Source organism: Silurus meridionalis, chromosome 28 (assembly GCF_014805685.1).
Source record: "Silurus meridionalis isolate SWU-2019-XX chromosome 28, ASM1480568v1, whole genome shotgun sequence".
NCBI lineage: Eukaryota > Metazoa > Chordata > Actinopteri > Siluriformes > Siluridae > Silurus > Silurus meridionalis.
Window position 1 is genome coordinate 4,682,630 of NC_060911.1, and position 16,622 is coordinate 4,699,251.

Genomic DNA, 16,622 nt, shown 5'->3' on the forward strand with positions numbered 1-16,622 from the left:
TAACCCTAACACTAGATCAACCCTAACCCTAACTCTAGACTAACCCTAACTCTAGATCAACCCTTACCCTAACTCTAGACTAACCCTTACCCTAACTCTAGACTAACCCTAACCCTAACCCTATCTCTAGACTAACCCTAACTCTAGATTAACCCTAATCCTAACTCTACTAACCCTTACCCTAACTCTAGACTAACTCTAACTCTAGACTAACCCTTACCCTAACTCTAGACTGACCCTAACTCTAGACTAACCCTAATCCTAACTCTACTAACCCTTATCCTAACTCTAGACTAACTCTAACTATAGATTAACCCTAATCCTAACTCTACTAAACCTTACCATAACTCTAGACTAACTCTAACTCTAGACTAACCCTTACCCTAACTCTAGACTAACTCTAACTCTAGATTAACCCTAATCCTAACTCTACTAACCCTCACCCTAACTCTAGACTAACTCTAACTCTAGACTAACCCTTACCCTAACTCTAGACTGACCCTAACTCTAGACTAACCCTAACACTAGATTAACCCTTACCCTAAATTTAGACTAACCCTAACCCTAACTCTAGACTAACCCTAACTCTAGATTAACCTCATCCTAACTCTACTAACCCTTAACCTAACTCTAGACTAACCCTTAACCTAACTCTAGACTAACCCTAACCCCAACTCTAGACTAACCTAACACTAGATCAACCCTAACCCTAACTCTAGACTAACCCTAACTCTAGATCAACCCTTACCCTAACTTTAGACTAACCCTAACTCTAGACTAACCCTTACCCTAACTCTAGACTAACCCTAACCCTAACTCTAGACTAACCCTAACTCTAGATTAACCCTAATCCTAACTCTACTAACCCTTACCCTAACTCTAGACTAACTCTAACTCTAGACTAACCCTTACCCTAACTCTAGACTAACCCTAACTCTAGATTAACCCTAATCCTAACTCTACTAACCCTTATCCTAACTCTAGACTAACTCTAACTATAGATTAACCCTAATCCTAACTCTACTAAACCTTACCATAACTCTAGACTAACTCTAACTCTAGACTAACCCTTACCCTAACTCTAGACTAACTCTAACTCTAGATTAACCCTAATCCTAACTCTACTAACCCTCACCCTAACTCTAGACTAACTCTAACTCTAGACTAACCCTTACCCTAACTTTAGACTAACCCTAACTGTAGACTAACCCTAACTCTAGATTAACCCTTACCCTAAATTTAGACTAACCCTAACCCTAACTCTAGACTAACCCTAACTCTAGATTAACCCTCATCCTAACTCTACTAACCCTTAACCTAACTCTAGACTAACCCTTAACCTAACTCTAGACTAACCCTAACCCCAACTCTAGACTAACCCTAACTCTAGATTAACCCTTACCCTAACTCTACTAACCCTTACCCTAACTCTAGACTAACCCTAACCCTAACTCTAGACTAACCCTACTAACCCTAACTCTAGACTAACCCTACTAACCCTAACTCTAGACTAACCCTACTAACCCTTACCCTAACTCTAGACTTACCCTAACCTTAAATTTAGATTTGTATAGTTATAATGAGGAATCATATATACAGGATGACAAGCGTCTATTCATTTTGTGAACGAGTCTCTTTGATTTGTTTCTGGTTTATACTGTTTCTATGAATTTCTCTTCGGCTTTTATGCAGAAAAAGTCATTAGACTATGTTTCTTATCAGCCACTTTACGTCATTTATTTTTGTCACATGACTGCTGGATCTCTGTTACATTTTTGGTTAATGAGCACTAAGTGATGAGTCACATTCCACACCTTACTCATTGTCTAGCATTTGACTTTCTCGGTCTGTCGCCATCTAAGATTCAGGTCATGGTTATTTTGTTCTCTTGAATGGTTATTGTGTTTGCGTGTTTGTACTGTAAAGAAAAAAGTTTGCACTTGCATCTGCCTGCACCTCCATTACGTGACAGACAGAACCCTAGACCCACTAATGCTGCAGCAGACATTTTCCAAAGCATGTTGTTTGGAGCAGATCTGGAGAACCAAACGCAGCTTGAATGGCTTCTGGTCCAACTCTCTGCTTAGCCTGATGTTGATTACATGATCTGTAGTATTCTAACAGCTAATTAAATCTGCAGTAAGAATCAAGTCTCGGTAATGAACAATCTGCCTGTCACGTAATGAAGGAGATGGCGGATGCAGGTGCAGACGATCTTTGTTTGCAATGCAAATATACATAGACAAAGACGAAGAAACTAAGCAGAAAAATCAAGAAAATCTGAATCTTAGACGGTGACAGACAACAACAACCATGAAAGGCAAACACTAGACAGTGTTAAAAGGTGTGACTGGTGCAATTAACAGAAAACAGGTGCAAAAACTGTCACCTGACAAGAATCAGTGAAATACAGTGGCTGAAAGATAATGTTTTTCAGCATTGACCTCACAGAATCCCCCTTAAATGTGCAGCTTCTAACATGCTAAATAAGTTCAAGAAGGGTTCCTGGGCAGTCAAAGAAGCTGGCATGAGACACAAGGTCTTCCTTCAAATAATGAGATAGAGAAACCACAATGCCCCAGGGGGAACAAAGTTAAACTGAGCGAAGTTCATCAACTTTACAAGATTCTCTGCAAGGAGTCGGGTGTGTGTGTGTGTGTGTGGGTGTGTGTCTGCAGCAGAGCGAGTGTATGGTCATTAGGTCTGAATTACGAACGAAGAACTGTGAACCAGCAATCCAGCTAAACAGGAAACACAAAAAGTAAGAACCCCAGGAGCCTTTTATGACTTGGCGTGACTAATGTTTTGCAAACCCTGTTGGCTGAATGCTGTGCATTTGCAGATCACAATGATCATGTTTTTTTATTTAAACTGATCGACAGTGGAAAGTTCCCATCATCCCATTACACCACTGATTCTCCCACTTGTGATGGATGCCCCTAAAAAGGGTGTCCTTACGAACCCATGCGGAATACTGACTGATCTTTTTACCAACTGCTTAGCTTTCATGGAGAAATGACATGGGGGCATGTTCTGTCAAACTCAACCATTTTTATTATAAAAAATTATAAATAATATAAAAGAGGTGAAATTAAAACTTTTGACACAACACACATTTATTAAATATTATAATATAAATAATATGTTGTTGTTTGTTTAAATTACAAACTAAGTCAAGTGTATTTTGTTGGTCATTTTCTTTGGGCAGCAAGTCATTTAAATATATTTCAGCTCTGCTACTCTTAAAAATAAAAACTCACCGATAATTGTTTTATTAATAGTAAGTGTTAAAATAATGTCCTCACATTTGTGTCACAATCTTAACCAATTAAATGTAAAAGTGAATGTCACAGTGAAATCACTACTTTTACATTTACTAATAAGTTTATTTAAAAGTAAAATAAAAAAAATGTATATTGAAACTGATGAAGTAATGTAATATTTGAATCTAAGATTAAATGTTAATTACTTATCTAAAATTGTTAGATGATTATTTTCTTAAAGTATCTACACTGTTTTCCAGAAAACATCATTCGGTGTCTATATTCCATTTATTTATTTATTTGTTTGTTTGTTTAATATTTACCATTAGACAGAATTCAACAGAAATATATAGGAAATCTGCTACTCTTGTCACAAGAAAATTTCAAATCTGATTTGTTTTCATTAAATTACACAAAATCCATGACTTGGGAAGAACCAAAACCTGATTTTACTGCTGGCTCTTTTGTGACTGGAAAAAAATTCCTGTGGAGAATACGTTTTCTTTTCCCTTAGCGCCACCTGCTGAGCAAAGGTAGAACTTGATTTGTTCTTGTTTACGGTTGTGATTCTTAAAGATACATGATAGATTATATCCAGAAGATGAACGACATAATTCAGACTGACCATGCTTAACTTTAAAATCGTGTGTGGTTGATCAAGTGCAGATTTCCTTTATCGATTCTGAAACACAATAATACAGCAATGCACGAGAACAAGAATAGAATAGACACATAAACTATGACTCTGAATGGCAAAAGCAAGACAATGAGAAATACAGAAATACAGAACTTAAATATTGACACTAATTAGGAAAAGGTGTAGGTGATAACCGTTGCATGTGATTGAACACATGGAAGTGCAGAGGCTGATAAGAAATGTAGTCTTTTACCATAATCCTAACAGAGCCCCCTCTCTAATGCGTGGCTTATAATGTGCATTGTCCATTCCAAGGGGTCTCGAGTAGCTAGAAGTGACGTGCAAGGGAGATGGGGGCTTCGTCTCCCAGAAGCTATTGGGCCGGATGTCAGGTGGAGCAGGTGAAAGCAGAGCAGAGTTTTGTTGAAGGGACCTCCTTCAACAAAACAATTCCTTGAGGCAGCACCTTGATGTGCAGCCTTGCCAAAAGTTGGTGAGTTGATCTGGTCAAGCTGACTGCTGACCCCTATGCATCGTCGAATTTCTGCTGCATTCATGGCAAGGTCTTCAACCGGGGGTCCACAAATGAATAAGCATGGGTAAAAACATCAAAGATATAGTGTTTAATTTGAAAAATATTATAATTATTACATACAAAATGTAATTAACTTGCAAGCTGATGTTTCATGTAAATGTATATTAGTCCACCTGATAGTAGAAGGAAAATGTTTGAAACTGCAAATCTGTTCAAATAAAAGACAACTGTGAGCAACCTAATAAATTGTCATTTTAATTGCAAAATATGTGTCTTATGATGCATAACGCTTTTTTGAAATTTGAAAATATATGAAAATATACAGTCAATGATGCATGTACAACAACAACATAGTTCTAATTGGATTAACAAAAAAATAACTAACGTAATATAATTGGTTTCTATTAATATAAGTGGGTATGTTTGACACATTTTGTATCGGGGACTCTATTGCCTTAGGGGTCCTTCACCTGAAAAGCATAGAAGACCCTTGTTCTATATCAAAGATGGAAAAACAAACAATGATAACAGAGAAAAACGAGAGCAAATTGGTAAGAATTCCTAGAGGGAACTTTGGGAATGCTTGTTTGATATTTACTCTCCACTAGGGGGTGCTGAAATGCTCTGTGTATGGTGTAAGTTGTGAGGAGGACTCTAGTAGAACAGGACAGAACATTATGGTTTTACCTCATGTTCTTAGACTCTGAATTGTGATGAGAGATATTTGTTATGCAAGAAATGTTTATATTTAGGGTTAGTAGTCTGAATATATTGTATTTATAATTCAATAATCACATGCTTTTGGGAGAAATTCACAGTTTTATATATTTCTGTGTATCTCCCCTTTAATCCTTCAGAGCTATTGCACCTGTCTTTCGAAGCTTTTTGTGTTTTGTGTTCATTTACTGTTTGTATTACTTTATGTATAAAAACACAATACTTTTGGTTTAATAGTTCGTTTTATTGTACAACTTCAAACACAATGAAATTGAATACAGGTGAGCCTTTCTTCATTTAGAATTATAGCTGCCTTCGAGTTCGAGAAACACAGAGACAGTTCTAGGGTCAGACCCTGGTTAAGGGCCTTGCTCAAGGGCCCAACCATGGCATCTTAGGATTGGCAGGTCTTAAACCCCATGACCTTAACTGTTCCAAAACCATTTGCACCACTATGGTGCGTTGCATGTGAAGGTCATAACCGATGACGATGCTTGCGTTTTTTTATTTTACATGGATAAACTTGTTCGGATGCTAAACTGAGGCCATTTAACATGCAGCATACATTCATTTGATAGACATGAAAAGAAGAGACCTTCGTAAGAAAGTATGTTGAAGTCTAATTAAATGTAAGGAGTAAACTTGAAATTATAATTAAATAAGTCTAAAATTGTTCGATTTCAATAAAACAAAGAATAAACACAGGAAAATATACATATATATAAATACAATATATATAAATACTTTAGTGCAGTTACTGTTACAGTTATATTATATCTCACATTTTTGCACACAAACCTTAACACAGGAGCAAAATGGGCAAACTCATGTTCAAATTAAATCGAAATTAAAGACATTCTGTTTATGTATGTAGATTGTTGAATGGAGAAATTGCACAGTTTCAATATTAAAACAACTAAAGAGCATGAATCAAATGCTAAAAATGTTATTGTTCTGATAAAATACTAAAAAAAAAACCAAATAATAATAATAATAATAATACAGTGAAAGAATACTAACAAAGATTTGTAAGCAATTTGAAACAAAAGTCTTAACAGCACAATGCACAACCCATTTAATCTCAATAAGTAGGTATTGCATTCCCCTTATTCTCCAATATATTCAATATTTCATAAGGTTTATACTGTTTTAAAGCAAAAAGGTTTTTCACTAATCTTCAGGTTTCTTTGCTTTGCCAGGTTTGTGTGTTGCTGCAGATTTTCCCGTCATCCAACTCGTAGGTTTTACATCAACTCCACTTCTTCTCTTAAAGAAAATTCTGAAGAGAAAAATGTAATGTTATTAAACATGTCTATCATTATGGTTAACTAACGTTCATGGCATTAAGGGTTCTAGCAATAGCATCGAAGAATCGAAAAAAAAAAAACCACTCACATTTTCTTCAATTATTTGATTGACCACAGCTACAGACTGTTTCCGCAAATTCCTGTTAACCACGGCCTCGGTCCCAGTGTAAGCAATGAAGTGGATTAAAGTCTGGATTCTAAAGGGAATATTTATTTATATATTTACAAATCAAATCGTAATCATTCAGACCACCTATAAATTTCATACACCAAAGATGTATATTCCAGGTACCTGTGCCACAGCATAGCTAAAAACTGGACAATAATAAGGCCAGCAAAACTGATGAGGAACATCAATCCAATAGGATCGATATAAAGCTTCGCGTTCTCGTCAACAGTTCCATTGATATAAACTTTTGGAACACTGATGGTCACTATAGTGCCAATAGCTTGCAGAAAGAACGTAGCCACCAACCACAGGAGATTGCAGATGAAAAACACAAAAGTTGCCTAAAAATGGAAAAAAGAATAATTAGGCAAGATCCCTATGTTACTTAAACACACACAATATAACAATCAGGAGGGCTTTAAAATATAGACAGAAAAGATGAGATCCTTTATACACACTGTCGTTGAGCACTTTATTGTGTATGCAACTATTTTTATTTATTTTATTTTGTTTTTAGAATTTTTTTTTTTTTTATTCAACAGTAAAATATTAAATGGGATTAATTCTAAAAATACATTACTCATTACTGCCATGATTATGGACCATGGACTACTTTACTATTATTCATAGTCTGTGTTTTTTCAGGTGATTTTTTTAAAAAGTGGTTTTAATTTGTTATGAGTTATTACTTAGTTGAATGATAAATATGTTAAAATGTAAAAAAAATATATATAGAATATATTAAAAATAATATAGATATTTATATATGAACATATATATGTATATACATGAAACCAACCTTGTTGCGTAGCTCTTTCAGATCTTGTTTGATTTGTTCCTCCTTTCTCTTATCAGTCTCTAATGGCTTTAAGTATTGCTCAATAAGGTCCTTCCAAAACGTTTCTTCAGCCTAATGCCACAAAAGAAAAAAAAGTTAATAGTGCTTTAAACCCCATAGTTGATTGTAAATGTTTTTACACAATAAATGGGCAAAATAAAAAACACCAGGATTGAGTAAATTGAGTTTCCTAAAAATCTACACAAACCAAGTGGTACAATTGATAAGGTGCAGGCTTAGAAACTTTAGACTGGTTTGGAGTCCTGGTTGAAATGTTGGCTGGGTTTACAGATCCAAAAAAAGGTAATATCTTGAGTATTTTATGTGTTGCCTACTAAATTTATAGACCAGAAAATCTTCATTGATTAATATATATTATTAAGAAGATGATACCCACCGTATTAAGGTGGTCCTCAATGAGTGCAAGTTCTTCACCGGAGCTCTCTGTCAACTGTCGAATAAAAACTATCAAAGAAATCTTTATTAATTATCTGTATTTGATAAACATTATTTATATATTTTATATACATTATATACAAAAATGTGTACTCACAGTTCCCAACTACTGGTGGTAATTGTCTGAAAAAGAAGATTGTTTTAATTTTAGTGTCCATCACTGTTTTCAGGTGGGTTAAACAATATAAAATGTATGCGATAGATTTGATTTAATCAGCCATTAAAAATATAAGCATATGCCTCTTACGTTTCTTTCGGTTTGGTGGACTCTTTGTTTTCAGGATTCAGTGGTTTGGATTGAGATGCATTTTCCAGCATTGGATCCATGACTTTTTCTTCTTTGTTCACTTGTACCTCCAGATTGTAGCCACATATTTTGAACAGCTTCTGACACTTGACATTTTTCTGGAGGCTCGCCTCAGATCCGGTACCAGGGCCGGCAGATTCGCGTGTGCCCCACGACACGTTGTTCATGTTGACCATGGAGTAAATTGACAGCAGCAGGTAGCCACTGGGGATGCAGATGAAGTAAAGGAAGCCAAAGATGATAAGATGGAACTCGTGCGGATGTAGAAGAGCCGTGGCAATGTACATGACGATAATGCCGATAAAGAACAAGCCGCTCGGGGTCATGAAAGTCCCCTGCACTACCAAGTCCCCTAAAATCATGAACAAAGATAAAAAACAATTTTTAATCACATTTTTTATACACTTTTTAATTTCTGTACAACATTTATGTTGGGGAATATTTGATCATCAATCTTAGTTAGCACAGTTAGGGATAAAGTAGAAGACAAGATTATATATATGTTGAAATGCACCACAAAACAAATAAAGTACCAGTTTGTTATTGTACCATTTGTTATTTTGAAAAGTATTGAATTTAAAGAAGAATTTTCTTACCTATAATAGATAGCAAGGTTGCTGTCATCAGAAATGCGTAAACGATGCTCATCATGGCAGCAATGTTGATTTGTAAGTCGGATTTCGCATGGCCGAGACAGTAGCAGAGAATCATATAGATTGTTGGAGGAACAATCGCTAACACAAGAGCAATGTTGGCATTTAAACTGAGCACAAATTTGAGGCTTCCTGTTGAAAAGAGAGGTGAGTTTTACACAAGAAATAGACACTGTGTGTGTAAATTATTCAAAAACATATCATTGGATTATTGAAAGTTTTTATTATTTGCTTTTGACATGCATCTGGGGTTCTATAATCGTAACTACCCCAGATTTAGGCCACAATTTCACCTAAAGTTCATTGTTTACAACCAAATTGAATGATTGAATGACTGATTGTCCTTATAAAACATGCGCCTCAAATAACAATACATTTATATCTACATACTGGGTGATTTTTGCAATTTTTCTGATCGTAAATGATCTAAAATGAGCGTCTAAGCTGCTCACCTGCAATCATGAGGCAGACCGTAGCTGGCCCTAAGATCGAGGAGGCCATGGAGAAAGTCTGGTAGAGAATGTAAGGTCGTGATATAGACTTGTTTAACTGTGCAGTGACGCTGCCACTGGAAAGAAGGTCCAGCGTGTTGGCCATGGTGGATGGGCCCCAGCGCCTCCGCTGGTTGTAAAACTCCTTGAACTCCTGTGGAGCGTTAGTGTACGAGTCAGAGGCAGCGTTGTATTCTACTCGCCATCCCTGTTGCAGAAGCAGTGTGCACAGCCAGCGGTCTTCACCTGCATAAGCAGAGACAGAACAGACCTGTGAATGTACATTACATTTGTAGGTTTAGGAGCACTTTTATTTTCTTGTTCTTTGCTTCACCTACCCTGGTCATACTGTAGATAATGGGACGCCTCAGTTGCTTTTGTTGTATATCTCTTCATGACGTTGTCACTCATGAGTGCTTCTGCACGCATCAGGCTGAAACACCCCGGGCTGCACAGCACAGACCCGAACACATGCTCCGCTGTCTTCTGGAGCCAGTGACCCACAGCATACTCAAACTTCTGATACCATACCATCGGACCTGCAAGTGTTGACAAATACCCAAATTGAAAGGAACTGTCGCTGATTCTGAACAGCAGTCCAATTAAGAGCTACAGTACAACTATTGACCAAAGCTTTCCTATGCTATAAATATATTCTTCATCACCAGTGCCAGTGGGATGAATCCTGCCACAAGCAGCTCCCACTTCAGTGTACAACCTGAGCCGATCCACTAAAAGCATAACAGCTGAAGGCTGGAAGTCTGTGTCTCCGTCGAGAGCCAGAATGTATGTGTTCTCTTTGGCTTTCTGAGGGGAGAAATGAAGTTGTAGGTTATGGGATACTAAGTTATGAAACTGTTATGCAGGTCTAATATTGTAATCACACTTACTTTTAGTTGGTCTTCAATGGATAGCAAATGCCCATCTTTGTTTTTGTACTTCAGATAATAGCACTTGTGCAACCTCCAGCCCAGCAGGTAGTACATGTACATAATCTTTGGTGGAAAGAAACAGAATCTGTGCTTAAAATGAGACAAACGTCAAGCATACTTACACTATGGCTTTAGATGTGAGTTTGTGTACGTGCATAAGGACAATCCTCAGGTACAACCCTAATGTAATATTATACTAATTAGGATGTAATTAGGGTTGTAACTAAATAGCAGTTCATAGTATCTGCTTACCATTTTCAAAGTGTCATAATTATCTAATGTCTATCAACAGAAGTGGAAAGTAATGAATCACATTTACTCATTTTACTGTAAGTGAGTAGGAATTTTTGTGTACTATATAGTTTTTTAAAATCTGTAATTTTACTTTTACGTTTGTTTAGTTCGAGGTATTGTGCTTAACTACGTTTAAAATCATGCTGTTACTGAGTAAAAAATAAATAAAAAGACCCAGCTGAAAACAAAATGCTGTCGAATTCTTATCTCCTCATATTTAAGAGATCAGTGTGACTTCAAATGCAAGAAAGGCAGCAGTTTTATTTTTCTGTGTAAACCGTTTGCCCGAGGCGACTGAACTCGACAACAAAACCTGCGCAAACATGTTGAGGGAAGTTAATAATACTAAAATCTTTAGTTTACATAATTGTTGTACAGTTGCGTTGCATAACTGTGTGGCTTTGCTAATGTTAGCACCAGGGTTGAAAATGAACAGGGGGCAAAATTGTCACTGCACAATGAAGCTAGCTCTATTACCAGTGTCACAATATAAGTATCATATGAAATAAAAGGAAAGTGTTATATTTTAGAGTAGATCTGCTGATGTTGCGTTAGATTTGAGCATTACAGTATAACCAATCACACACTTTTGTTGAGCATACAGTGTACAATCAAAGAGTTTTGATTCGTCACTGTGGACAACGCCGGAGTGCCCCCTACTGTCTGAATTCTGAATCTGCATTTGTGATTTCTTTGATTAACATAAAAGACATTCTAAAAAAAAAAAAAAAAAGATTCTGCGAAAGGATTTTGTTTCCTGCGAAAGTGCGTAACTCACATTAGACCCAAGTCATGGAATGTAGTGTGTTTTGTTTTTTTTGTTCTATAGTTTATACTTATACATATATTGTCATATATTTAATATATTTCTATAGTAATATATTTCTACTTTTTTTAAATTTACATTTTTTTATTTTTTTTAGATCCTTAAATTCTATTTTCCTTGTACTTAAATGCTAAAAAGTCGTATAAAGCATTTCACTGCATGTCGTACTCTGTATGTATCTGTATGTGATGAATAAAATTTGAATTTGTTTGTTTGGTTTAAATTTTTTTCTTTTTTGTTATTGCACTTTAATTTCTATAGGTGTTCCTTCAATTAAAAACAATTCATATTTTTATATCCACTTGTCCTTTTTTGAACTACTCTAAATTCCCCCACCCCACCCCACCTCACCCCACCTCACCCCACCTCACAAAAAAAAGGTACAATCAGCAAATTTTACTCTGAGTAAATTTAAAATGAGCAACTTTTTTACTGATACTTGAGTAGATTTTTTGACCTGTAACTGTATACTTAATAAAAATGTCATTAAAGTAACAGTACTTTTAATTAAGTAGAATATTTGATTATTCTTCACACTTTTGGATATTAATTGAAAATTATTACATTATGGAAACAAGTTGATTCTTTTTAAAAAAAAATTTTTATCAGTTTGAATAAAATACTGTTATACAGGTATTGTGTTTAACCCGCTGTTGAAACTTGCAGCATGTTATATCAGATTTAGGCATGAAAGCTGCAGCAGCTCACCTGAGACCATCGCTTTTTGTGGCGGATCATATGTTTGTCCTTAAAGTGAACGAACAGTGTGTTGCCATATGGAAGTGTGTAGTGCAGACGGCAGCCGTACGGCGTCTGGAAGATTTTCTGTTCAGGAAGAGGTTTTCTGTCCCTGAATACACTTTTGCTGTCTTCGGTGAATATGCTGTATGTAATCAGAATATAAATACATGCAATTTCTCAGAATAAACACTACATCCAGGTCCTTTGTAGCAATTTTGGCATTTATGGCTTATGGATCAAAATTTTATTGCAGCTTATATACATACTCACAGGTAAACCTCTCTGATGACTTTCGCCAGGGTCTCGGCATACTCGTTGACACACCGCTTGTTGTCTTTGGTCAGAAAAGCATCATCGAAATAAATGTGAGACTCAAATACAACATCATTAAATTGGTTTTTCTTGGGACGGAATTTGTCCAGTCTGAAGAAAATCGGAGAAAACATTCAATGAAGTTTTCATGCAGGAGATCATTTTTCTTGATTTTTTCATTCCTGCTTTAGAATACCTGAACATTGAGATGATCATCTTCAACATTTCATCTGCAGTCTCATGCCACATGGTTGCACAGAGATAGATAGTCACCTTTTCCTTTTCCCTATTAGTAAAAATGTAAGAATGTTTAATCCAGATGTCAGTAGAAAATTTCCTTCATGAAGGATACACACACACACACACACACACACACACACACACACACACACACACACACACTTAACTACCTGTTAAGCCTTGACTGAAGAGAAATCTCGAACTTGGAGTTCAAAAGCATGGACTGGTCAATGAACGCTGCTTCGTAAAGGTTGCGCACAAACAGGTCTTTAGTCCTGGCAATGCGTTCTGTGTTCAAGAACCAGATATAGAGCGTGCAGAGCACAAGGCCGATCCACCAGCTTATTAAAGACGATCCAAGCAGACCAAAACCCAATGAAGTCTCCTTGTATGACATGTGGTGGCACAAGTTACGAGTTAAATCCTTCAGCATCAGCTTCAAGGCGCTCGGCCCTGAGCCTTCTATGGTCTGAATGGTGCTACAGTATTCAAAAAATGAGATTTTGTTCTGCAAACAAAAAAGTGCAAAACTTCAACAAAATGTTTTAAACAAACAAAAAGAGAGACTAAGAATTTCACTACTGTATATACTTAACACATTTAATTTTCAAGTAAAGGTTATAGATTTGATTTCATTATTATAACCTGTTGATTGACGTTCAGAAAGGGAATCCAGATGGCCAGCACGAAGGCACCCAAAGTGGCCGGAGATGTGAAGATCATTGGAAGGAAGAAGCTGCGGCGCACGGAATGCATTTTGCAAGCAACCACGGCCATGTAGCGACACAAAACTGAAGCTATCACCTGAATAGCAAAGAGGCTCAAGACAAGGGTTTTAGTTAAGCTTGTGACCGACAGCACTGATGACCACTCCTGCTTTGAGAGCGGCACATACGCTCCAAGGACAGAGGATGTCACGATGATTCGCACCAAACTAGCCACAATGTTCACGAAGTTGTGGGACCTTTTGATGTCTCGGATTGTGTTCTGGAAGAAGACGATTCTGAAAAGCATGGCGTAGTTCTCCCACCAGTTCAAAGAGACCAGGAAAGTCCCTCCTATGGCCAAACCCACAAATAGTGCCATGCTCTGTTTATCAGGTTGCTGTTCCATGTAGTTAACAGTGAAGAGGCAAAAACCTGTAATTAGGAAGATGACAGCAGCTAAAGATGTCGCAATAAATCTCCTCCTTCCGTGCGCGACTGCGTTCGCCACCACCTGCAGCACGGCTGATAACGTGGCAATGCCGTTCAGAAGCATTACGTTGGTCAGGATGTCAAATTGGGGCATTGTGACCAGGGTAAGGACGGAAGATCCAAGAGCCACCAAAGCTTCCACAGAAATAATCTGCACACAGATAAATTGAGTCCAATTGAATAAAATGGTAACAAATAATACACAGCGATACATTGCAGACTTAGGCATTACATTTTAAAACAGTCTTTGAGATACTTACTTTACTTAAATTTTGGCTACAAAACAACACTAAATTCAAAGGATACATTTTCTTCTAATTAGTATGTTTCATTTATTAAATTCCACAAAAATGCAATTTCTGTAATTGATCAAAGCCATGTGATTATGCCTGATGATTTGCACCAGGATCTCCTTGACAATAGAAAACACTTGACAACAATAGGGAACAATTTGTCATTACATAAGACGAGTCGCAAACATTTAGGTATGTATTTTGTACGAACATTTCAAAAAGTTTTTTAGAAGCTTGAAAATAAAAAAAATTAAAAAATAAAAGTCTTTCAGCACCACAATAACATTCACACACTTTTCAAGAAGAAGAAGTCGAGAAGGTTTCATTGTCATTTTAACCATATACAGCAGACGCAGTACACAGTGAAATGAAATAACGTTCCTCCAGAACCCTGGTGCTACATTTATCTACATAAAGCTACCTTTTCCTTTTTATAGAAATGCGCTTATGATCAAGAGCCGAGTCCTTTCACAGAAAAAATGGATATACCATTAGCTCAAAATAAACTGTGTAACAATAATGTCACGGTTATTCAGATTTTCAATTGAATTCAACCCTTATTCATTATTTTTACTTATTTTGGATGTGTAAAACATGAACATAAGTAAGTTGATGTTGTTGCTTTTATGAATGAAGCAACACTGATCTGTCTACAGAACTTCATCCTACATCTAGCTGGTTTATTTTATCATTAAAAAACCTTAACTGGCAAAAAATAGGTTGCTAAAAAATAACCTTTTGATTTCAACATTACTGATTCGAGTGGTTCCCAGCAATACCACTGGAGATGTTGTCCTCATAAGGTTTACATTAAAATACCCAAATGTACTATTTTTAGTGTAAAATTTTTATATTTGACTTACAAGTGTAATATTTAAATGATGGCACGTACCCATAGAAAAGTCTGTGTCGAAGGGGTTTTGGAATCCTTAAAAGTAATTTTCCAAAGGCTTTTGATCAGCAGTAAAACACTTGGAGCGATTAGAAGGCATCCAAGGAAGAGGAGAGCGTACGGTTTGGTTTCTATAGTAGTTGATGCTTGGCTGCAGAGGTTGATCAGTAGCAACAGGGATGTCTATAAGGAAAGCAAAAACACAAATAACTCAATAGACATTGTTTTGTTCAAATGATTTGTATGGCCGCCAACATGAAAAATGATATTCTTGTTTGTAAGCGTACTTTGCTTAAGAAGGCGAGCCCAAACACCAAAATTCCCACAATAGTACATGTGATGAATTGGATGCAGCTGAGTGATTTGCGAGGTTTTTGCTCATCTGCTATAATAGGTGTTTCCCGAGCAGCGTCCCAGGCTTGCCTGTCACTACACCAAATGGAAATAGCAATTATATAATAACAATTATTGTGTTTAAAGAATTAAAAAAGAATGAAAAAATAATCAAATATATGAACAGAATTTGAGATTTTCTTCTTATTTTTAATAAAAAACCCAACAGTAATAATGATGATAATGATAATGGTGAAAGCATAAGTTGAACAATGAACAAATCTCTTACCACCGCTTTGTACTCTGATCTTCATGCATCTTTATACTCTGATCTTCATGCATCTTTGTTCAGTGGCAAAGTGAACCACTTGTGCATGTCAGGTGCATTAGATATAAGAGTGGGAGGTTACAAACAAGCCCACTTCCTACTGAAAACTATCTCTGAGAATGGTGAGCACAATGTATTATTTCCTTGTGCGGGTATGAGGAAGAATTATTTTTTAAGCTTACTGTTTCGTGAGAATTGATGCATAGTTTTGCAACCTCCACACCTAAAAGTTTTAATTTAGAACTGTATTGTAATGTGAGGTTTACTTATTTTGGGCATGGCTTCCGCTGATCAACTTTTGTTTCTGAATCAGGTAGCAGTCAATTGTGCTACACAAGATTAAAAAAAGATAATTATAAAAAATTTTAAAAAAGTGAAACTCCTATTCCCTGGTGATAATGGGAATCTGTGAGTCATGTGACTGTAATTGGCAACTAAAACAGGAATGGTGTCAAATTAAAACACATCCATTGAAATACATACATAGTCTTCTTGTTGTTATCTATCTATCTATCTATCTATCTATCTATCTATCTATCTATCTATCTATCTATCTATCTATCTATCTATCTATCTATCTGTATTGTACACACACACACACACACACAGACACATACACACACACACACCAACTAGGCATAACAATATGACGTTATAACATTATGACTGGTGAAGTGAATAACACTGATTATCTCTTCATAATGACACCTGTTAGTGTGTGGACAAATTTACTAGGCAGCAAGTGAACATTTTGTCCTCAAAGTTGACGTTAGAAGCAGGAAAAATGGGCAAGCTTAAGGATTTTGACAAATTGTGACGTCTAGACGACTGGGTCAGAGCATCTCCAAAACTGCAGCTCTTG

The 16,622-nt window shown here is 36.3% G+C and overlaps 1 protein-coding gene across 1 annotated transcript; it reads right to left on the reverse strand.

The window, feature by feature from the left end:
- Nucleotides 1-5,375: 5,375 nt before the first annotated feature.
- Nucleotides 5,376-15,849, reverse strand: LOC124381085 (chitin synthase chs-2-like). The gene is made up of 20 exons (XM_046842461.1): nt 15,722-15,849; nt 15,387-15,528; nt 15,100-15,282; nt 13,364-14,065; nt 12,889-13,226; nt 12,675-12,764; nt 12,437-12,589; nt 12,134-12,308; nt 10,264-10,368; nt 10,039-10,180; nt 9,712-9,912; nt 9,335-9,619; nt 8,826-9,014; nt 8,170-8,581; nt 8,020-8,045; nt 7,864-7,931; nt 7,428-7,538; nt 6,752-6,969; nt 6,548-6,656; nt 5,376-6,431 (listed from the first exon to the last, which is right to left on the reverse strand). The coding sequence occupies exons 1-20, from the start codon at nt 15,772-15,774 to the stop codon at nt 6,420-6,422; spliced, it is 3,714 nt and encodes a 1,237-aa protein (XP_046698417.1). The 5' UTR covers nt 15,775-15,849; the 3' UTR covers nt 5,376-6,419.
- Nucleotides 15,850-16,622: the final 773 nt, after the last annotated feature.

Coding starts and splice junctions, on each gene's coding strand:
- LOC124381085 (XM_046842461.1), bottom strand. CDS start 15,774: ATGCATGAAGATCAGAGTATAAAGATGCATGAAGATCAGAGTACAAAG. Junction 14,066..15,099: donor CGACACAGACTTTTCTATGG/GTACGTGCCATC, acceptor ATCTGTGTGCAG/ATTATTTCTGTGGAAGCTTT. Junction 12,765..12,888: donor CTTCAGTCAAGGCTTAACAG/GTAGTTAAGTGT, acceptor TTTTACTAATAG/GGAAAAGGAAAAGGTGACTA.